Below are 23936 nucleotides of genomic sequence, written 5' to 3' on the forward strand. Positions count from 1 at the left end.
ATAGCTTTTCGCAAATTTGCAGGAAAACTATTAGGTACTAGAAATGGTAGGTTTACTGAAAATTTGAAAACTCGTGCCTCAATTATAGTATATAGAACACGAAATTGGTTAAATATATTTATCCGTTCAGAAGTTATCACCAATAGAGGTATTAATAATTCCACTATAAATTTGCAGTTTTTTGCAAGGATTTTTTTTTTTTTAAATAAGGTATAGTGAAAACGCAAATACTTAACCTTCACCCTCTACCGGTCAGAGCAGTGATCTTTGTAAGGTGGCTCGCTTATAAAATTTTCTAATTATGTGTAATAATAATCTTTTTTAGTTTCATAAATGAGCAACTTGCTTTGAACTAAACCAAAATATTTTGAAATGTTTTAGTTATGGCATATATTTATTAATCTTCGGGAGAGGTGCTTTACTATATATCGGGAGAGGTATTAGAAAAAGCGTTAAGGCCTCGGTTTCCATTCTCCAAAAGTGAAACTAAAAATTATATTTCTGTCACAGATATTGGAAAAAAAGTTGAATATTTGCATGCGTTAACATGCCGTTTTTTTTAAAGCACACATTTTTTGTGAAAGCCTGTGCTGAAAGGTCTTCTCTGTAGATATACTTTTAACAGAAGCAAAATATTCAATTGCGCATTTCGAATTATTGATACCGAGGTAAAAACACTTCTTTCGATACCTAGTCATTTTTTGTTGGGCTTTAATTATCCGGCACCAAAGCAAAGCTGTACCATAATTGTTTTTGTACTTCTACAAATATTGTTATAATAGTAATATCTCGGGTAATAAACTACCTTCTATGCTATCCATAACAACCGTATGAAGACTATTTATTCGGTCGTTTTCTATAATGCGAATAACTCGTTTATAGTCTTTCAAGAAGCAGGACAACACCCTGTTCCCTGCTTTTCTTTGCATTTGTTAGAAACAAGTATCTACATATTAATGGAGTTCTGGATTTTGTTCAAATGCAGTATCAAAAACTGTAGTATATTTTCTCAATATAGAATAACAAATCAGCTACTGTCAATGTACCGACCAAAGCAACTTCGAAAATTTAGAAAAAATAAATATAAATAATAGGAAAAAGCTATTCTAGGCGGCATCGTCCCTCGGAAGAGATTTTGCAACCACCCGGAGTGTAAATTAAAAAAATTATTCACGATTGCAGCTTATATTTGCTATTAAAACGCTTCCAATACCAAATGCACAAAACTCTGAAATGCCTTATCATATGGAAACATATACAAATACACCATACTTTTTATCTATAATATAAAAATAATTCGCTGAACTGCGTTGTAAGCGCGAATCTCGTGAAAGGTTGGACCGATTTTGCTAATTCTTTTTCTAGAATGCTCCTTGAGGTACGAGGATTCTTCTGACGGAGAGAAAAATTCTAAAAATTGCCTAAGAAAGTCTAAAAACTCTACTTTTGTAGTAAAAAATCAAAAATTTTTTCTTTACACAGCTATAAATTCAAAACGGATGGATCGATTGGAATATTTCTTCTATTGTTTAAACAAACGTAACATCTTTACAAAAAAATGAAAGTGCGTTTGGGTGTTCGCTCAAAGAGGACAAATATAATAAGAGCCGTCACTCGTTATTTTTTAGGCATTTACTCGATGTAAACTGTGAGGTTGTCGCTACTTTAGTTTTATGAGGGACATTTTTGAATTGCCTTCCATTTATCCATGCGGTGTTGTCTCTTTATGCAAACGTGTTTTTTGGAAAGAGAATTAAATAATTAATTAAATACAGTCGGAACAATAAACACAAATACCCCATGAAAATGTATAGAAGACATTTATAAACATCTCGCCCAAAAAAAAGTAGCGACTACCTCATAGTTTACATCGAGTAAATGCCTAAAAAATAAGGAGTGACTGCTCTTATTATATTTATCCTCTTTGGTTCGCTGTCAACTGTGCGCGCATACTTGGTGTGAGTGAGACATGATGGGTCACATACGTACGTACATAGCATTCGCTGCGTTATTTAACTTCGGGTGTACATTTATATATATGGATGTATGTATGTATTTTCATTTTATATCAGCTTGACATATGTATGTACATATTTATGCGTGTTGCCAAGTTAATGCAACATACATAAATGGTTAAGATGCGTACATATTGTGACGAATATTAGCAACACTAAGGAATACTATAATCTCTAAACCAATGCTAAGCAGTGACTTGTATGCACATCAACAAGTCAATCATTATGTCTATACATATGTCCATACAAGCAACGGAGAGACGCACGAACACATGCATATATCTGAGATACTCGCAAAAGTAGGCAATCATCTATGGAAGTATCACTCACATATACACGCGCATATGAGAAGCTAGAACCTGCACCTGTAGTAAGGTAGTAGGTAATTTTATAGCTGGTAAACAAATAGTAAATTCTAGAAACGCCTAGAAATATGCAAAGAAATCAAAGAGTATAAAAGCAACACCAGCTGAGGCATGGCGATCAGTTTGATTTAAGCACGCTATCTGTTGAGAAGTAGAAGTTTTATTGTGAAGTGCTTTAATAAAGGCCATTTTGCATTATTGAATAGTGGAGGTATTTATTCAACAGTTTAGTGATTCGAACGTTAGTAAAAGGTTGCGGAATTTCCCAAAATTCGTTACAATATATTGAAAAATACTCTTTCGTTACAAATTATAAACGAAAGCTTTATTTTTTTATATGTATATGCTAATGTCTGTGCACTAAGGAGACTTAATTCTCCAATATATTTTTTATGCTAATTTGTATGCTGATCGTAAAGACAAAATGACTGAGTATTAAATTTTTATATTTTTTCATGGCAACCCTAAATGTGTTTTTTCACGAATTTTCTTATTAAAATTTGTTCGTAATTTGTGCAAGCTGTGCTCATAGCGAATTAATTTTATCATAACAAAAGTGTTATTTTTCAAACAGAAATAAATAGCCTGAGCGAAATGATTACAAGTGATCAATATTGTTCGTAAATAAAGATTAAATTATTGCATACATTTATCAAAATAGTTGCAAAGGTGTTCAGTGAGCTTTTCTGAAATGAAAGAAAAGAAAGGGAAGTAAAGAAGTGGAAAGGAAAGAAAGAAAAGAAACTGAGAAAGAGACCGAGTTAGATGAAGATATACAGATAGAGATAGATTGAGCGGAGCAGAAAGGAGAAGAAGGTAGAGAGAAAAGAAGGGAGGGAAAAGCGGAGGGGAAGAAAGAAGCCCAGAAAGGGAGAGGCAGAGAGTGAATAAAGGGAGAGATAAAATGGGGAGAGATGGGGAAGGAGAAAGAATAAAAACTTCCTAAAAGTTATGCAGATAGATCAAATGATAGGGTAGAACAAATTTTGCCGGGTCTGTTAGTCCATAAAGTAAAAAATTAGTCGCTGCTAAGCGCAGAACTCGAAAACGGTTGGATCGATTTAGCTATTTCTTTTTTTAGAATATACCTTGAAGTACGATGGTGATTCTTACAGAGAAAAATTCTTTCCAAGAAGTGGACCAGAGACCGATCCATTCGAACGATTTCTATTCACGGTACGATTTGCTTGAAAGTTAATATATAGGTAGACTTTTGCCTAGATTAGTATTGGCGAAACTTTTTTCCGAAAAGTGGAGCGAGGATACATATCCTATACCGATATATTCGAACAAGTTCTGTTCATAGTTCGATTTCCTTGAAATTTGGGAAAAGGGACCGACTGGGACTGGGATTTGGACTCGAACTAGAGCTGTAACTAGGACTGAAACTGGGATTGGGACTAGAACTGGGTGGGGGTGAGGTAAGGGGTTAAAACTTCCTAAGAGATATTCAGATAGACAAATATTAGAGAAGAACAACGTCTGCGGGGTCTTCTAGTGTATACGAGTACATATATACTTTTTTGTAAAATTGTGTCTTATGTTTTATGGAATTCACAAGTGTTTGAGCGTATACGCACTATTGGGAAACGAAGTTTAGGGATTATGGTTGAACACATACTTGCAGCTTCAAACTTAATCTTTCTTATCTCGACTTTTGCGGTTATTTGCATGAAATAGTGCTACATAATATCTTATAATGCAATTATTTATACTCGATATAGGAAAATATCAAGGGCAATGGCAGGAGGGAAAGCGCCATGGCTACGGGATTCGCACGTCGGCTCCTTTTGGGCTAGCATCGCATTATCGACGAAAAGATATGCATTCATCTTTGAACTCAGTACGTAGTTCAGATGCAAATGAAGCAGAAAAGACTCGTTCTGAAGGGATAAGAGGAGGTTTTGTTTTAAGTTCAAAATCTGACAAATTATCCACGCGACGAAATAGCTTAACAGAAAAGTCAAAAAAGGGGTTTTTATCGGTAAATAACTAATTATATATGGCAGCTTACTCATTTTTATTTTCAATACAAATTTGTACGCGTTTAAAGGGTTTTAATATGCGAAAACAAAAAAGTACTGGCGATTTAGACAAACGTGGCACATTAGGGTCGAGCAGTGTAAGGTCTACGACTTCTACCTCATCATGGGTAAGCACAGGCTCCGAACAATCAAATTTAACATCAAGGTAAGAAGGTGTGTTTATAAATTTTTATACTCAGAGTGCTTTGCACACAGAGTATATTAACTTTGATTGGACAACGGCTGCTTGTACAGGTATAAAGGAATCGGGAAAGATATAGACTTCCATATATCAAAATCATCAGTAAAGAAAAAAAATTTGATTGAGCCATGTCCGTCCGTCCGTCCGTCCGTCTGTCCGTTAACACGATAACTTGAGTAACTATTAAGATGTCTTCACCAAATTAGGTACACGAGCTTATCTGGACACAGAATAGATTGGTATTGAAAATGAACGAAATCGGATGATAACCGATAACATATAACATTTTGGAAAACACAAAAAACCTCATTATTTAGTAAATAATACACCTAGAATGTTGAACTTTGACGTTTGGACTGATATTGAAACTCTTGATAAAAATTTGAAAATTTTTTTTTAAAATGGGCGTGGCACCGCCCACTTGTGATTAAATCAATTTTACAAATATTATTAATCATAAATCAAAAATCGTTAAACCTATCGTAACAAAATTCGGCAGAGAGGTTGCCTTTACTATAGGGAATGATTTGAAGAAAAATTAACGAAATCGGTTAATTACCACGCCCACTTTTATATAAAAGATTTTTAAAAGGGTCGGGGACGAATAAAATAAGCTATATCTTTGCAAAAAAGAGCTTTATATCAATGGTATTTCATTTCCCAAGTGGATTTATAACAGCAAATAGGAAAAACTTCAAATTTAAAAAAATGGGAGTGGCACCTCCCCTTTTATGACTAAGCAATTTTCTGTTTCGGGAGCCATAACTCGGAGGAAAATTAACGGATCGTAATAAAATTTGGTACACAAATTTTCCCTATAGCAGGAAATATCTCAAGAAAAAATGGGCGAGAACGGTTAAAGACCACGCCCACTTTTATATAAAAGATTTTTAAAAGGGTCGTAGACGAAAATAATAAGCTATATCTTAGCGAAAAGGAGCTTTGTAATAATAGTATTTTACTTTCTAATTGAATTATAACATTAAATTGGAAAACACTAAAATCTTTGAAAATGGGTGTAGCACCGTCCCTTTTATGACTAAGCAATTTTCTATGTTTCGGGAGCCATAACTCGAAGAAAAATTAACATATCGTAATAAATGGACGGGATCGGTTAAAGACCACGGCAACTTAGATATAAAACAAGTTTAAAAGGGTCGTAGATTAGAATAATAAGTTATAACTTAGAAAAAAATTGTTTTGAATCAATGATATTTCACTTATCAAGTTTTATTGTTAGAGGAAATGGGGAGACACTTTTCTTTTAAACGGGCGGTGCCACGTGTTATGTAGAAAAGTAATTTATCTGAAATGAAATGTACAATTGAAGCTCACGCTGAGTATATAATGTTCGGTTACATCCGAACTTAGACACTTTTACTTGTTTTTTTTTTTTTTTTAATTTTTGTTATTTTGTTCAAGGTCGACACACACGGACTCAAACGCAAGCTTTACAATGGAAGACGAACAACTTGATGCTGCAGTAATAGAAACATATATGGGAGAATGGAAAAAAGATAAGCGCTGTGGACATGGTGTTGCCGAACGTAGTGATGGTTTAAGGTAAGAGTAGTATTTATTTCACTATTACTTAAACAAGTAAGAGAGTCTTAGTTCTGGTAAAAGCGAATATTAGAGCGAAGCGAAAGACGGTGGTGAGAAAGAGAATATGCCGTTGTTTTCGGATGTCAACGAGCCAATAAAGACTAGGACTCCTTTTATGTCCTCGCTACTGGCGAAAGGAGTGATATAGGTCGATATGACGTGCCTTCGTTAGCTTGTTTACCAGGCTTTAGTAGTGGAACTATCCTTGCCATTTTCTATTGTTCGGGAATGACAAAAGACTTCAACGACAGGTTGAAAACGTGCGTCAAGTAGTTCGATCCCTCAGCGCCTAGGTTTGTTAGCATTGGCATGGCCTTTTGGATGGCTTTATCAACCTCTATGAGGGTGATGGTGATGGTGAGGGCGAAATGTCGTGTTATGTCTATGTGTCCATCTGTTTGCGTCTGGCCTTGTATGCACTATAAATTGTCTGTAAAAGGCGGTCGCGGATGTCTTCGAATCCGATAAAGTTTAAACACACGCAGAGAGGTTGCAGTTCTTCAGATGCTCCTCCCATTTAGAACGTTTGCGTTAATTTACCAGCTGCATAATATCCAAGTTAAGATTCCTAATATGCGGGTCTCTAGGGTTGAGTTGTCTCGCCAAGTCACGTTCTCTTGCTTAGTTTTGAAGCTTCAGCCGGGGAATGCGATATGATTTCTGGTATTCTACCGGCAGGAATAAAGCTTGCAGAAGCAATGAACTTGTGGAACGCACGCTTGCCTTGCCGGACATCAGTCGGAGTGGGGAGAGCAGCAAAAGATTGATTTGTGAAGGTTGAAAAGTTGAAGGGTGAATTAATGTTAGTACTCTTTTCAGGGGTCAGGAGGAGGACAGCAAGTGGCAAAAAGGAGGCGCATGAGCTGGAAGCGTCGTTTGGCGTTGGAAACAGCGGGCAGTTGATGTGGCCTGCTGGGCAGCGTTGCTGCTAGAAGGTGGCAGAGGTACGCCTGAGAGTGAACTGCGGGACGTCCTTGGGCGTGAACAACAGGGAGCCACAAAGATTTTGTAGAAATTCCGGGCGACGAATGTGGGTTCTAACCGAGAACAACCCGAACAGTGTAACCATATTTTACACGTTACACTAACAAGAGTATGACTATCTGAGGTGAATTCTTTTCCGACATACAGAGCAAAACCACAACCTGGGGCCGGGGCTAAGTTCAATACATTCCCGGAGCAAAGGGTATGTAAAAGTCCAGCTGCAAGGAACTGCTCCGAGGAAGACAAATCGCGAGAGGGTCGTAACAAATTAAATGGGGTTACACTGAAATGGCAGCCCTTGGTCGGGAAAAAATCCATCCGGCACATCGAACCGGCTGCCGTGCCAAGCGTGGATGATGTGATAGTATTTAGAAAGATAGTATTTAAAAAGAGAGCACAGCCGAGATTTGGAAAAGTGATAGCAAGATTAAGTACATTCAATCTAAACTAATTGTAAATTCTTACACACAGAAGTCACTTACTGAGTTCAATTAATTACAAATGGATGCGTAACAACCGATCACAGCAACAAAAGGTTGTTAAAACTATCCCAAGCCCAGAAAAGCTGATGCAGTTAGAAGCTGTTTAATATCTTGTAATTACTACAGAAGATTTAAACAAAATTTTGCAGAGATAGCATAACCACTGAATCAGCTTCCAGTGAAAAACCAATTATTCTGCTGGAAAAGCAAAAAAGAAAGCCTTTCAAACAATAAGAGGTCAATTTCTTTCTCCTCCAATACTTTGACTATCCTCCTGCGGGTTAAGGTAGTTATACCGATTGTAAAAGGAGATTATAATAGCATGGTTGACCAATCCATGAGTGATGTTTACTCGAAAGGGAGCAGAGTGGACGCAGTGTACCGCCTGTTCGATCCTATCACGTTCGTTATAAAAACTGTACCGCGGGGAGCAGGACAGCCCTGTTGTGATCTGATACAATGTATCGCACGATGCTTGTATTCGGATCCCATCTCCTGCCTTGAGGACTGGGATGAATCGCGGGGGCTGTTGTTTCAAAAATTCTGGTTTTTCCTTTGATTTTAGCCTTTAGTTTTTCCTCAATACGATGAATTCACTTCCGTGGAAGTTTTCAATAAAGCATACTTAATGAAGCTATGCAGTCTCTTCTTCGTTGGAGTCGGCAATCAATTATTCTCTTCAGAGTAATGCGGTTGCTTCAGCCTTGCAATCAGACAATAAAGCATTCTCTTTGGAGTAATGCGGTCTTCTTCGATAGAAAGTTGGCATATAATTTACTCTTGGTCAGTCCACGAGGTAAACTGCCTCAATACTGTTCTAGCCTAAGCATGAATATTTCAAAGACTCTTCTGCGGAAATTGTAAATGGAGGTAAAATAGATGATTAAACATTGGGAGACTTCTTAGAAATAAAAGCAGATGCTTATCGTTTGTTGATTACAGTTAATAGTTGTAAGAGTGGGTTTGTGCCCACCCTTCTTTTTGAAATGTTTGAAACGGCGTCAGGCTATGCTGAATGGTGACCATTGATCTAAAGTAAATGTGCTAGTACATGTGATTCATGAGATGTATCTTAAGTGTAAATGTGTTGGTACCTGTGATTAATGTAGATGTATCTTAAGAGTAAATGAGCGTAGTACCTGTGACTATTCATGTTTCTGATGAGTACAGGCATTAAAATTATGGTATATTCACGGCGAAAAGCTATTTCAACCTTATGATGACGTCGAAGTAGTTAGTCACAGCGAAGGGACATTTTTGATCATGATGTGTATGAAACCTTGATTGTGAGGCAGGTTTTCTTTTATTATTATTCCTGGTGTTCAGAACGGGTTGTTCACATCCCCTAATACATGCATTAAAATTGTGGAATAGTATGATGTATCTGACAAGCCCTAGCAGCAGAACATGATACAGTATCATGTATCTGATGAGCCTTAGCAGCAGAACGTGTTACAACGGAATATTTGTGCTTTGTGTGGAACGGTATTGGAATTCAAGGTGAGTTGTCCTTAAAATGGTTGTAGCTTAGATAGACTCCAAATCAGACCAAGGTAAGAACTTTTGATTGAAATATCCGATTACAAGCTTATTTGGTACCAATGATTAGACTAAGAAGTGGCGAGGAATGCAACATGGAGCCGATAGTTAGGCCACTGATCATGCAATTAAATCCGTGTTTGACACCGTGGAGTTGGGTCTACCAAAGACAGGTGCTCACGTTTAACATATGTCGTAATACTTTGACTATGAACGTCTTGAAAAAAACCCGATTTTTCGTTAGCAACTATCGACTTGATCGGTGGTAACACCTACCGATTTTTTGATAGCCAACGGAAAAAATCGGTAGTCTCAACCTAAAAAAAGGTTATGTTAGCATTGTTAGGCCATTCATCGGTCTATCCGTTAGCCTATTTGTCCGAGGGTCATCATCACACTTTTTTTGCAATAAATATCATTTAAAGAAATGTATTGAAATGAAATTCAACACACTACTTTATCTGACACTAATGGTTGCTGGGCCCAAGTAGCGCTCTAGGCGCCATTTTGATGCACTTTCTTCTGTTACCAATTATATTTTGGCTGATGTACCCTGCGTATTGTTTTAGTCAAACCACTTGGTTAAAAAAATAAACCTACTGATGTCCTTGATGCGGCAGTTTGACACCGCCCTTAAGTCCGGAAATACATAGTTGGCTAGATTTCGGTACCGAAAATTCGCGAGGGCTGGGCACTCGCAGAGGAAGTGAGTAAACGATTCCTCGGCATCCTCCTGTCTACAGCTCCTACATCTCTCATTGTAGGGATACCCCTTCTACTCGTGTGCGGGCCAAACGACCAGTGCTCTGTAATAGTGGCCGAGATTCTGTATATTTCCTTCCTAGACCTATTTAGTAGATCATCGGTCCTTTTCTAGTTGTACTCTGGCCAGATTAATTTGATGATTCTACAGGTGTCTGTAGAGTACCAATCACGGATTGCTATCTCTCTTTTAATTCATGTGAGTGGCCGATACACCGCGACTGCTTCCGTGATGTCTAATGATGCTCCTGCCTTTGCTATTTATCCGCTTTTTCGTTGCCGTCAATGTTCCTGTGGCTAGGTATCCAGTTGAGTGTGATAGCTGCCTGGTTAGCTGCTTAACGTAGCACCCTCTTACAGTTATCGACGGCTTTAGAGAATGTGTACGGTGATTCTATCGCTTTGAGCGCCGCTTGACTGTTGGAGTATATGACTACCTCACGGTCTATAGGGTTTTGCAGCAGCAAGACGCAAGCCCTCTCTATTCCTTGCAGCTCTGCTAGGAAGATGCTAGCTGTATTTGGAAGACGGATGGGGATTGCGACTTTTAGTTGGTTGGAGAAGACACCTGCGCCGACGCCGCAGTCCATTTTGGATCCGAGTAGAGTGAGGCGACCCCCTTCCTGCCAACTTTGTCGGCCGACCAATCCGTTCTAGAGGGTATCTGCACCTTGTAATTTTTGTTGAAGATCAGTGTTTTTGAGAGGTAATCTGTTGTCGAATCCACATCGGCGAGCCTTGTTAGGATGTCGCTGTGGCCATATCGTTTTACTTTCCAGCATCTAGACTCCCTTAGCCTGATGGCTGTGCTGATCGCTGTATATCTGATGTGGAGGACCAGTGGCAGTAGGTTAAGTATAACATTTAGTGCGTAGGTCGGGCACGATCTAAGTGCATCTGTTACCCCTGCGCATGCTGCCCTTTGCACTTTGTCTAGTTTTTTAGTGTAGTATTGCTTGTTCAGGGCAGGCCACCATGCTATGGCTCCGTACGCCAGGATGGGCCTTATGACCGCCGTGTAGAGGCACATCATAAGTTTTGGCTTTAGGCCCCAATTTCTGCTGACTATTCTCTTGCACGAGTAGTATGCGATATACGCCTTCTCTACTTTTTTTCGATATTGGTTTTCCAATTTAACTTGTTTTCTATTACGACGCCTAGGTACTTAACTCCAGTTGAGAGCGAGAGTTCCGTACCATCCAGTGGTGGCCGTCGAAATGTTGGTATTTTCGTTCTGTTACTAAACAGTATCAGTTCTGTTTTGCTAGGGTTGATGTTGAGGTAGCACGATGCCGCCCAGGTGTGTAGCCTGCTTAGCGCACCCTGAAGGATGTCGCTTAGCGTGGAGGGAAAAGCCTCCGAGACTGCAATGACCACGTCGTCTGCGTATGCTACTGCCTTAACACCATTCTTGTCGAGTTCGAGTAGTATCTCGTTCAGTACAATGACCCCTGAATAGTGGCGAGAGGACCCCGCCCTGGGGTTTACCTCTACCCACTTTGCGGGTCATTGTCAGTGAGCCCAATTCCACTTGTATGGTTCTGTTTTCCAGCATTGATTGAGTCCATCCACAAATCTGCTTGTCAACTCCGGCCCTTTGCAGGGCTTTCACAATTGTGCCAGTTTCGATGTTGTTGAAGGCGCCTTCTATATCTAGGAAAGCTGCTAGTCTGAATTGTTTGCAGTGTAGTGATCTTTCCACAAAACCTGTTAGCTCATGGAGGGCGGTCTCCGTAGATCTTCCCTTCATGTAGGCGTGTTGTGCCTTTGACAGGTTTGGTCCTGTTATTATTGATCTAATATAGATATCCAGAAGCCTCCCAAGGACCTTGAACATGAAGGATGTGATGCTTATTGGCCTCTAGTCTTTGGCATTTTCGTGTGTGCGCCTGCCCGCTTTTGGCAGAAGGATTACCTTTGTTTTTCTCCAGCTTTGTGGAATATAGGTCAGGGCGATACTCGCTCTGTATACCGTTTCCAGCCAGAGGATCATTGCATCACCTAGCTTTTGTAGTATTACCGGGATAACGCCATCCACACCGGGCAATTTGAGTGGAGAGAAGCCATTGATGGCAAACCTGATCTTTCGCTGTCTATTATCCTGTCCAGTAGAGAGATTCTTTTACTGGTGCTAGATCGCATCCAGGCAAGTGAGTATTGATGAGTGTGCCCAGGGAGTCCTCTGCTGAGTTTGTCCATAGGCCTACCTCTTTTTTTACGAAGTGATTGTTGTGGTGTACTTTGGACAGAATTTTACTCAGTCTGGAGGACTCACGAGTGTTTTCTATTGAGGAGCAGAAGGATTGCCAGGACACAGCCTTCGCTACCCTTATAGCTTTTTTGTATGCTTTGAGCGCTTCCCTATATGGCTGCCACTCCTTGGTTGTGAGGAACTCATTAAATGCCTTCCCTACTGTCGTTTTAAGTTTCCTAAGGTCCCCGCTCCACCAGCGTGGGGACTTCGTTTTACGAATACTAAATGGAGTGCAATTGTTGTAATAGGTTGTTGTTGTTGTTGCAGTGCTTTGCCCCATCCAATAGGTGCGACCGATCACAAATTGTCATCAATATCCTGTAACGGGAGTCCAAGGAACCTTACTGTTTCAACAGGGGTGGACCATAACGAGAGGGTTGTTAGAGGCGTTGGTTCCACATTACAATTAAAGGGATGGTTGGTGTCATGTGGGGACACTTTGCAAGCGGGCATACATTTTGTATGTCGGGGTTGATTCTGGATAGGTAAGAGTTTAACCTGTTACAGTATCCAGATCGAAGTTGAGCTAGAATGACTCGTGTTTCCCTAGGGAGTGTGCGTTCCTCTTTCGCAAGTTTTGGGTACTGTTCTTTGAGTACTGGATTCACCGGGCAATTCCCGGCATAAAGGTCCGACGCCTGTTTGTGGAGCTCACTGAGGACCTGCTTGTGTTTTTTGGCTTCATACGGCTGAGTATTCAGGTGCCGTATTTCCTCATAATGCTTACGGAGATGACTCCTAAAGCCCCTAGGCGGTGTTGGCTCATCAATCAGATACCTGTTGGGATGACCAGGTTTCTGGGTATTCAACAGGAACTGTTTTTCTTTCTCTCCCTGATGGGGAGTATTTGCGCCTCATTATGTAAATGGTGTTCTGGGGACATAAGAAGACAGCCCGTGGAGATTCTGAGAGCAATAGTTTGGCAGGCCCGTAGCTTCTTCCAGTGAGTAGCTTTAAGGCTTGGCGACCATATAGGGGACGCGTAGCATGTATTCGGCTGGCCAATCGCTTTGTAAGTAGTAATGAGCGTTTCTTTATCTTTTCCCCAAGTACTGCCTGCAAGAGATTTGAGGACTTTATTACGGCTCTTGATTTTCAGTATAATTGCGGCTGCATGCTCACCAAAAAAGGGGATCCTGATCAAACGTCACACCCAAGATTTTGGGGTGTAGGACAGTCGGTAGCGTAGCGCCATCGACGTGGATGTTCAAAATGGTCGACATTTGGGACGACCAAGTTGTAAATAAGGTCGCGGATGATTTAGATGGTGATAATGCCAAGTTTGGCGAGGCGAAAAACTGGAGAGGTAGCCGTTTATTCTGTTGCAAAGCTCATCGATCTGTGGTCCCGGGCCTGTGGCTGGTTTCCCAGGCTTTGGTAGCGGGATCACCTTGGCCATTTTCCATTTTTCGGGAATGACAAAGGTGAAAAGAGACAGGTTGAAGACATGCGCTATATATTTTAAACCCTCTTTCCCTAGGCTTTTAAGCATTGGCATGGCTATGCCGTCTGTGCCCACTGCTTTGTATGGTTAAGCATGACCGACGGCATCCTCAACCTCTTTGGTGGTGATGGTAATTGGTGACGCGCTGAATTTATATTTATGTGCGTGTCTGTTGGCCCTACGTCTATCTTTGTGGACCGTAGAATGCATAATATATTGTCGGCAGAAAGTGCTCACACATTTTTTGCATCTGACAGCACTTTATCGCCAAAGGCGATGGAAATTTTGTCATTATGCTTAGACGGATTCGATAGGGACTTTACGGTGGACCAAAGTTTACCTACACCGGTAGAGAGGTTACAACCGCTTAGGTGCTCCTCCCATTTCGCCCGCTTGTGTTCATCCACAAGCATTCTGATGCGTTGGTTTATATCCCTTATTTGCGGGTCGCAGGGACCGAGGTGTCTTATAAGGTCACGTTCTCTCGCTAAAGTTGCGGCCTCCGTCGGAAAGTGAGGCCGAATTTCGGGAATTCTACCGGCGGGAATGAAGCGAGCCGAGGCGGATTAAATGACCTTGCGAAAGCACGCTCCCCTTGGCGAGCATCAGTCCGGATTGGGAGGGAAGCAAAGCGGATGTCTGTAAAGGATTTGTGTTCGTCCCAATTTCCTTTTTTAAAGTTTATGGAAGTTCGTTTTTCTGTGGCAATGAAGTCGGCGGTACGCTCGAGCGAAATAAATATAGGCAGGTGGTCGGATGCCAATGTTACCATCGGCTGTCAGTTGACGCAGTTTACGAGTCCTGCGCTCACGATAGATATATCCGGCGAACTGTGAGAGCTTCCTACCATACGTGTGTGCGCATCTCAGTTTATTGTGCAGAACGTCGTTTCTTCTATTTGATCCGCCAAAATCTCACCTCTACTGTCTGCCTGCAAGTTTGAATACCATAGATCGTGGTGGGCATTGAAGTCGCCTAAAATAATGTGATTGTTGCCAGTGAGTAAGGCGCTAATGTTAGGGCGGTATCCACTGGGGCAACAGGTGGCAGGAGGGATGTAAATGTTGATGATTTCTAGGTTTTCATCGCCTGACCGTACAGATAAGCCTTGACGTTCTAAGACACTATCCCTGCGGTCGATATCGAGTTCAAATAAATGATATTACACTGTATGGTGTAAGATAAACGCGAGGCCGCCTCCATTTCTGCTCTGACGTTCTTTTCTGTGAATCGGAGCAATGAGGATGTTGTGCCGCTTCATGAAATCGACTATCTCCGTGATCTTCCCAGTTAATCCATTACAATTTAACTGCAGAATTCTAAAGTGCAACGGGGGAGACGTCGTCACTCTAGAAGTAAGTGATGGGTGACTACGCCTGGGGCGTAGACTACGGGACGCCCTTGGGCGTGAACAACAAGGAGCCACAAAAGATTTATAAAAGTTACGTGGACGTCGGGTTTTGGGATCAAGCCCAGAACAACCTGTCCGGTGAAACCATCCCTTACCCGAGACACACTGAACAGAGTATTATCGTCCTAAAAAGATTCTTTTCCGGCAGATGCAGATCTCAGGACCGGGGTCAGGAGACGGTCCCCGTTTGGGTTCGATACCTTCCCGGAGCAAGAGAATATGGAGAAGTCCCGCTGAAAGGAGCTGCTGGGAGGACGACCATTTGTGGGAGGGACGCAACAAATTAAATGGAATTACACTGAAATGACAGTCCTTGGTCGGGAAAAATGCCGAATCGCTCCGGTACATAGAACCGACTGCCTTCGGAAGCGTTGTAAAAGGTAGTTATCGCGAGCTCTACCTTGACGACTAGCTCATCGAGCTTTTGCCGGCAGTTTATGTTAGGTTCGCTTATTTCTAAAGCTGGCATAGTTAGCCTTACAAATTTATCCCACTTTGTTCTTCTTGGGTTTCTGTAGCGATGAGTCTGGCCAAATCCAAATATGATGTCGAAAAGATCCCACGGTGGTCAGAGAGAAAGTCTTTGTCTGACACTCTCCAGTTTTCCACTAGCGCCGGGTCATCATCGGTTGTCAAAGTTAGAACTTCCTCCCAGCCCGGAAATCTGTTTGAACTAGGGAATATAAAAGTGGGCTTGTGGCCGCTGTTGCAAATACTGAGGTTGGAATAAAGAATAATGTGTAGAAGGGACTCTCCTCTGTCGTTGGTTGAGGAGCTGCCCCATATCGTGTTTCTTGCATTTGCATCGCAGCTGATAATTATGCTGCACCCGCCGCCATTATTTATATATTTTGCCAGCTCTGGAGGTGGAGCCATCCGGTCACGGGCCATGTATGCCGAGACTACGTAGATGGCCTAGTTGGACACGCCATCTAGCTGTACCACTAGTAGGTCTGCTGTGCTGTAATTTGAACATAAGAAAGCATTTATATCTTGCTCTTGGCTTACCTGCATCTGGTTTGTAGAACAGATTGTGTGTGCTGATGTTTGGCCCCCTGATTTCCTGATTGTGGACCCAGGGCTCTTGGATTAGGCTGATGTTGATATCCTCCTCACCGAGAAGGATTTCAAGATTATCTATAGCAATTTTAGAGTGCTGCAGATTAATCTGCATACACTTAGACTTCTGTTGTTTCCCCGTCCTTGATGTTGACACCCTGCAGCAGATTACCTGCCCCTTCTACTTCGTCTCCCTACCTTCACCTTGGCCATGCGAAAAGCTAAGGCGATTTTGTAGTCCGCCTTGGCCAGAGCCTCTAGGGACTCCTCACAAATGGCCAGCAGGATTGGTTTGTTGGTGTTCGACGGCGTTTCCTCTTTTAATAACTGCCATTCTGCAATGGCCGGAATGTTGCTGTATTAAAGTTTGATGCAGTCCAGCAACTCCTCTCCCGAGTCCTCCAGGGGGGGGGAGCCAAATGCGCCCACGAGGTCTTTTTGGAACCTCTGAGGCAGGTATTAGCCTTAGCTGGATATTGTTTACCTCTCCGCTAATTTGTGCTACACACCTTGTCAGAAATTCCAAGGAGACCTGGTCCGCGCACCTGATGATCCTGTATCCTTTGAGGGTCTCAGAGGATTCAAAGACTGGGAGGGGTGCAGTGGGGTTGTCGCGCACGTACCGCATGGCAAGTTTCGACTGCCCGATCTCGATCTCCACCCAGTTCTGCTGAAACGTTGCTGGCGATCGACTGTCAGCATCCACTATGGCCACTTGCAGGTGGTCTCTGGCGACTTCACTGAAGTGACTCCTGGATGTCTGTACCGTGCCCGCCCGTTTGGGCTTTTTCGAAACAGCCTCACTGCTGTTGGAAGCGTTCGTACTCCTCTACCATCGATGTGAGAAATGCGACGTCAACGGAACCGCTTGCGATCTCGCCATTTTGTATTCTCTGTAGAGTATACAGCGCTCGCTGGTACCTGTTATGCCTAATTTGTCCTTGGTTTTTTTCCTCTTCTTTCCTTTGGAGGCCTGTGTACTGTGGTTGGTACCACCAGCCTCTTTAGAGTTGGAAGTTGGTCCCTCGATGCTGAGGTTGGTACCCATCTAAACCTTTTTTACTGTTGTTGGTACTGATTGAGCATTCGGTGTACTGTGGATGGTACACCGAAGCGTCTCCTCTTCAGTCTCCGTCGCATGTAGCAACGGGCCCTGTGAGAATTAATGTCAGGTTGGTCACTCGTCCGCAGAGCCGGTATGCGTTGAGAAGGCACTTATACAACCGACCTTGCCGGTCGTCGGAGGGGACCGTTCGGGATCAGCAATTGTATTAACCCACCCTTGACCATTCATCCAGCGGCACGGGTACCTCAACACCTTGGATTGGGATGGTGCTGATGCAGCAATCCTCCCACCGCTCACAGCCGCAGGAGACGTAAACTGACCTGTTGAGGTCTGTTTACAATCCCACGGTTACAAGCCACGAGAGGCTTTCCTCTTAGTTCACCACCGTCTGAGGTTTTCTAATAGAGAGATTCCTCAGGCAGTCGTTTAAGCCCCCTGCGACCAGCACGAGAGGGGACCGCGACTAATACTCATGTAAAAAATAAATTTTATTTCAAAATGAAATATAATTCTGTGATAACTCAAAATTTAACAGGATATTTTCTTCATTAATAAAGCTACAATGCTAAAATTTTATATGATCAACTTCGTTAGGTTGGTTTAGAGACTGTATTTAACTATCTTGAAAAAAGCAAGCGAAGTAAGACCGCTGGAATCTTTACCATATGTAAACAAGAGAGGTATGCAATGATACACGACGGACGGGATGAACGACGGACTCGACCCGTTGCAAATTGAATCCAAACGAATAGGATAACTCCTTATTTTCCCGTACTTATGTAAATATGCATACGATTCAATTGAAAGACAAATGTAAGGATTATAGCCAATATAAACTGGTAATTGTGTAAGGAATTATTATAAGCCATAAGGTAGAATATAATAAATTTACTATAAGGCTTATGGACCAAAGAAATTAGATTAGGCCTTATTACAAGATACTACTTGCTGTATTAGGACCTTTCATATAAGGCTTATAGCACATCCAAAGTCAAGCTTACATAAGATAATGCAATAAATAAAAATAGATTATATGGCTTATATACGAGGTTGAATAAGGATTAGTATACCGTAATATAACCTAAGTTGTATTGCACATAAAATATGCTTGGACTTATAATAAGACACAATCTGACCTTTAATTTCTTTATTCATATTCATAATAACCTATTTCAAAATTTTATTTAACCGGGGGTCACTTATCGGCAAGGGTTCGGCCAGCCCAGAAAGTGCCATGAAAACATTCTCTTCAAGAATTCATTTGCTATATGTCATTTCCAATAACTTCCCCAACATGCTTATGACCATGCAAGCTTCTATTAGGGGTTGGCAACGCAGCATTACTTGAAAAAGGTTGTCTATTTATTTCTTGTAATAAGCTTTCATGCTTAATATGTAATTCGCGAAATTTGGCTACAGATGGAATATAAACGTACAAAAGTTATTGTCTCAAACGCGACCGTAAACCCCTTTGGAGCATTTCTACAAGTAATGACTAGGGCTCTTGGTATTCGGTTAGTCGATTAACCGAATTATTCGAATATGTCATTAGTCGACTACCAGTATTCGACGGTTAGTCGAATAACCGCTCACTTGCGGTTAGTCGGTTATTGTAAATTTCGGTTACAAAGGCATAACGTATAAGTAGTATCTATGATATTTGTCAATTAATTTGATTGGTTTCTTTTAAATTTCAATACAATATATCAGGCGGTCAATTCACGTTCGATGAAGTGATGAAGTGAAAAAAAAACATGCTCGCTATGAAATTAATTTTTTCATTTTATCACATCACTTTTTCATGTTAGGCGATTCGTGTTCTTTGCAATACTCTTTGTGAAAATCTAATAACGCGCACTGTGGTGAGTAAAAAAAAAATTATATTTTCTGCCAAAAAACACATTTTTGTTAATGAAAGTAATAAATATTTTCAATTTTCAATAAGAAAAGAAGAAAATGCCCAAAAAACCGGTTTTTGATTTCTTTGAATTCTCATCTTCCTCTCGCGACTGCATCGCATTCCATCAGAATGTGTTCTGCAGTCTCATCTTCGCGATCACAGAATCGACAGAGGCTTACTAGACGATATATGTGCGTAATTTATCCATGGAGCTGTTTAGCCTGCAGTGAGCTGTGAGTATGCCTGTTAAAATTCTAAGGCTGCTTTTTGGGAGATTAATCATGGTTTTATATCGGTTTGAGCTGTATCCTACTATCCTGGACTTTCGCGCCAGTGTTATTCTCTGAGGCACGCTTCTTTTTTCCTGAACTCTTCCCTTGTTGTGTGTGACACTATCGGTATGATGGGCTCGGGTCCTATTGGCTTTTCCGCCGCCACCAACCTGGCAAGCTCGTTACCATCCACTCGTTTGTGTCCAGGTACCCAGGCTAAACTGATGGTGTTATTGGCCCCTAGACTGCTTAACCTCTCTACGCACTCAAGGACTGTTGATGATTTAATCTCAACTGGAGATAGTGCCTTGAGCGAAACCTGACTGTCGCTGAGTATAGCTATTTTCTCGTTTGTATATCCCCGCTGTAAATTTATTTCTGCACACCTGCTCATTGCGAAAACTTCTGCTCGGAAGATGCTCGGATGTTTTCCGATTGGTAAGAACATTTTGGTTCGGTGGCCGAAATACCCGCTCCTATGCCCTCCGGTGTCTTCGAGCCATCGGTGTACCATATTATAGTGTGTTCCTGGTGAAGCGCTTCAATTCTGGAGGTGTCCTAAATACACTTGCTCCCCAGCTCTATTTTGTTTCGTCGTGTCATCACTGTGAAGTCGGATGAGTGCTCCTTCAGCTTCTCCATGTTCCGTTACTGTATCACTTTGCCTCTTCCGCATCCTTCTTTAGCTATGTTTACTAAAGTACTCCTGGCTGACTGCTCAATTATTATGTGTAGAGGCGTTGACTTAGGCAGCACCTATATTTCCGCCGTGGGGCATGTTCGCATAGCTCCCATAATGCAGACACATGCCTAGGGTTGAAGCTTCGTGAGTGACTTTTGTACGGTCCTTGATGCGAACGCAACTGCTTCATACACTATGATAAGTCTCACTATAGTAGTGTACATCCATCTTAGGATCACCAACCTCTCCGTCCATATTCGACCCATCCGTGAACAAGTAAACCGGTCCCCTTCCCCGGATGAGTCCTCTTCCCCATTCCTCTCCCGGCGAATTACTGGTGTGAAGGTTGCACATGGAGCAGTTATCAGCATACAATATTCCGTCCTGTCAGGGATAAAGTCGATGGGTAGAGTGTCCGAAGTCAGAAAACCCATAACCCATATCAGTGGATCTCCTAGTAAATAATAAAAAACTTTTTAAAGAATTTTGGAAATTAGTGCATCTAATTTTTATTGGTTTCTTTTTGGGCATTTAGCACCTCTTAACTATATCAAGCCTTCGCCGTTTTATATCTAATTCCTCTCTTTCCATTTCTAGGAATCGATCCCAATCTGGCGCGTTTCGTGCAGCGCGAACTCTCCTCCGCTCCCTTAGGTTAAGTTAGGTTAGGTTGGATGGTAGCTTCCCTGATAGGGGAAGCTGAGTTGGACAATATGAAGGTCCGTTGTATTACCATATATAATAAACTAAAATAACGGTGACGTAGATATAACTACTTAGACAATCGTTGGGTAGCAACGATAAAGTCCGAATGATCCCGAACGCAACCTTGGATAGCTCCTCGGGAGATCCAAGTGAGTCGCGACCGAAATACTTTCGCCTAGTTCTGGCAAAAGCTAGGCAATCAAGCATAAAGTGATTTGGTGATTCCACCTCATCATCCTCCATACAGCTGCAGCAGGATGGAGTTTCCAATATATTGAGACGTACCGCATGGATACCCATGGGACGTCGCCCTGTCAAAACCCCAATAACCATTGATAGTTGAGCCTTAGTGAACCCAATTATTTCAGCAGACCTCCTGCCATCTACTTTCGGCCAGAAAGATCTTGCTACCCTGCAAGATGTAGTGTCCGCCCAACGTTTGCTGAGCTAACTCGAGGCCTAGCTATGGAGGAGCAATCCACAGGTGGCTAGCGGAATTCCGAAATCCCTACAGCCAACTTCATCCGGTTCAGTTGTACTGATTAGGGCTAAGAGATCCGCTTGATAGTTACCCGTAATATCACTATGGCCCGAGACCTATATGTATTAGTGACGAAAAGGGTGGATAGACCACCCTGACAAAATTGGCGTCATCGTATTAGTGACGAAAAGGGATTGTACTGGTGGTTAAATTGGCTTGTGTTTGATCTTTGGATCTTCACGCTCCAAACCTATCAGTGCACCCTAACCGTAACAAACGTACGTCATCTTATCAGTGACGATAAGGCTAACCAATCCTCAGTGGCTTTAGTTGAAAGGGGGCAGGGAGAACGCTGGTATCACCCTGTGGGACCCCTAGCATGGTCCTTATAAAAACTGTCACCAGGGGAGCAGGAAATAAAGCCGGGTGATCTGAATTTTCAGGTCTCACCTTCCTGTCCTTGGATGACCCCCTTGTGGGAGGATTGCGGGGGCTGTGGTTTCAGATCGTATTTCTGGGAAGGTAACCCAGAATGCGTAGGATCGCCTCTGAAGAAGTTTGCTTCTTCGTTGGAGTTGACAGTGTTCTCTTCGGAGTAATGGTGTTGCTTCAGCCGCCGAATCAGACAATATAGTATTCTCTTCGGAGTGATACTGTCTTCTTTGGTGGGAGGTGGGCAAGAAAGTTTACTCATGTACTTCTCATATGGAGTAAGCAGCCCAAGTACGTGCTGATCTTCACACAAGTAATTCAAAGACGCTTCTGCGGAACGTCGACGAAAAGGTTGGTTACATCCCTAAATTGTGCACGTTGTTTAAAGGAAGGATGTATAACTGTTGATTAAAAAGCATGAATAACAGGAAGAGAAATATGGTGTATATTCCAATGGCGAGTTTATTAGAGTTGGATAAATGTAGCAAATAATGTTGAGAATAAAGTCGAATGTTGCATATAACTGAACTGCTTCGGGCTGGTAGTTCAGTTGCAACAAGGTCCCTCGTCGTGGAAAATTATGGATAATTGTAAGGGTGGGTAGTTCCCACGCTTCTTTTTGAAATTTTTGGAAACTTTGTTGGACCTGCTATATGATCAGGTTTGCGTATTAGTACTTGTGAATGATGAGATGTATCTTGAGTGCATTTGTACTTATAGATTACATTGGTAGTCATTCACGGCGAAGGAGCGTATAACTGAGTGAACGTAGTACCTATGACTAATGAGATGTATCTTAATGTGCAAGTGGTTTAGTAATATGATTAATGAAGTGTATCCCGCGAGTGTTTGTGTCGTAAGTACTTGTGAGCATCACTGTCTGTTCCTTAATCAAACATATAGTTTTATTCACAAGGAATTATATGACGCTCTCACTCTATGGAACACCTGAGTAGTTATTCATAAAGAAAGACATTTGCACTGATAGACTACATCGACATTTAGTTCATGGTGAAGGTGCGTTGTGGATCATAAGGCTTTAAAAGGTTGCGTCACATCCCTAAATTGTGTTCCAAATTCGTGGTGCTTAGAAAGGGCTGCTCACAATGCCCCTAATACTTGTATTTAAATTGTGGGACTGTAACATGTATCTGCTCTTTACACACAGAACATGTTGCAGGCGAATTGCTTGTGGGCGGAGAAGAACGTACTATGAACCGGGGTGGAGTTGCGCAACAACCGGATGTCATTATCCATAAAATGGCTGGAGCTGGATACACTCCTATCTTACCAAGGTAAGGACTAGTAATTGAATCCCCCGATTATACGCAATTTGGTACCAATCGATTCGGCTAAGAATTGTTGAGAGAAGGCAACATGGAGCTGATAGTTTGGGAGTTGAGTCTACAAAGACAGGTATTTGCATTATAATTCACCTTCCACTGTAGTTGAGATCAAGGCCTTTATAGCCGCTTGGCTATCAGAGTAGATGTTAAATTCCCTAACCGTAGTAGCACTGGATAGCATTTCATCCACCGCATCCTTAATCGCAGCAACTTCCGTTTGGAATACACTGCAGCGATCAGCCAACTTAAACTTGCGGCTTATACTTAGCTCTTGACAAAAGCCCCCCCCCCCAACCTTTCCGTCCAACTTCGACCCATCCGTGAAAAAGTTAACCGGTCCCATACCCCAGATAATTCCTCTTCCCCACTCCTCCCTCGGTGGAATGACTGGGGTGAAGGTTGCATAGGGAGCGGTTATCGGCATACAATAGTCCGTCCTGTCCGGAATAATGTCGAAATTAGTAAGAAGCTAGAGTGTCCGAAATCAGAAAGCCCATAACCCGTATCACGAAGCCTGACCAACGACCGGGCCGCGGCTGCCTTTCCCGCAATATTTACTGGATGTATATTCAGCATGATATTCAGTGCCAAGGTAGGTGTTGTTCTCAGAGCGCCACTGATACCAATCAGCGCCGTCCGTTGCACTGACACTAACATTTTGGAGGTGCTCGCCGTGTCCAGTGCTTTCCACCAGACTAGCACCCCATAGAGCAGAATCCGTTTGACACCTCCTGGCCCTATCTTCCACATTGGGTCTAGGACAGCTTCTTGTCCAGAACAATCCCCAAATACTTAACCCTGTCAGAAAGTACCAACGGCACCCCTTCAATCGAGGGAGTCGGGTATCTTATATCTAATTGTCAAAAGAACCAATTCTGGTTTTCCCGGGTTGACCGCCAATCCACA

At 42.0% G+C, this 23936-nt stretch overlaps 1 protein-coding gene across 2 annotated transcripts in view; it reads left to right on the forward strand.

The window, feature by feature from the left end:
• The window catches only part of LOC137240171 (uncharacterized), a 1093642-nt gene that overhangs the window by 903182 nt on the left and 166524 nt on the right, over window positions 1-23936 (forward strand). For both annotated transcript variants that reach the window (XR_010949619.1, XM_067766100.1), the window contains exons 5-7: window positions 4105-4364; window positions 4434-4570; window positions 6029-6169. Coding sequence is in view for 1 of the 2 variants with exons in the window: in XM_067766100.1 (XP_067622201.1) it covers window positions 4105-4364; window positions 4434-4570; window positions 6029-6169 (538 nt within the window). In the remaining variant the exon portion in view is untranslated. The remainder of the gene's footprint in view (window positions 1-4104; window positions 4365-4433; window positions 4571-6028; window positions 6170-23936) is intronic.

The sequence above is a fragment of the Eurosta solidaginis genome, chromosome 2 (genome assembly GCF_040869045.1).
Source record: "Eurosta solidaginis isolate ZX-2024a chromosome 2, ASM4086904v1, whole genome shotgun sequence".
NCBI lineage: Eukaryota > Metazoa > Arthropoda > Insecta > Diptera > Tephritidae > Eurosta > Eurosta solidaginis.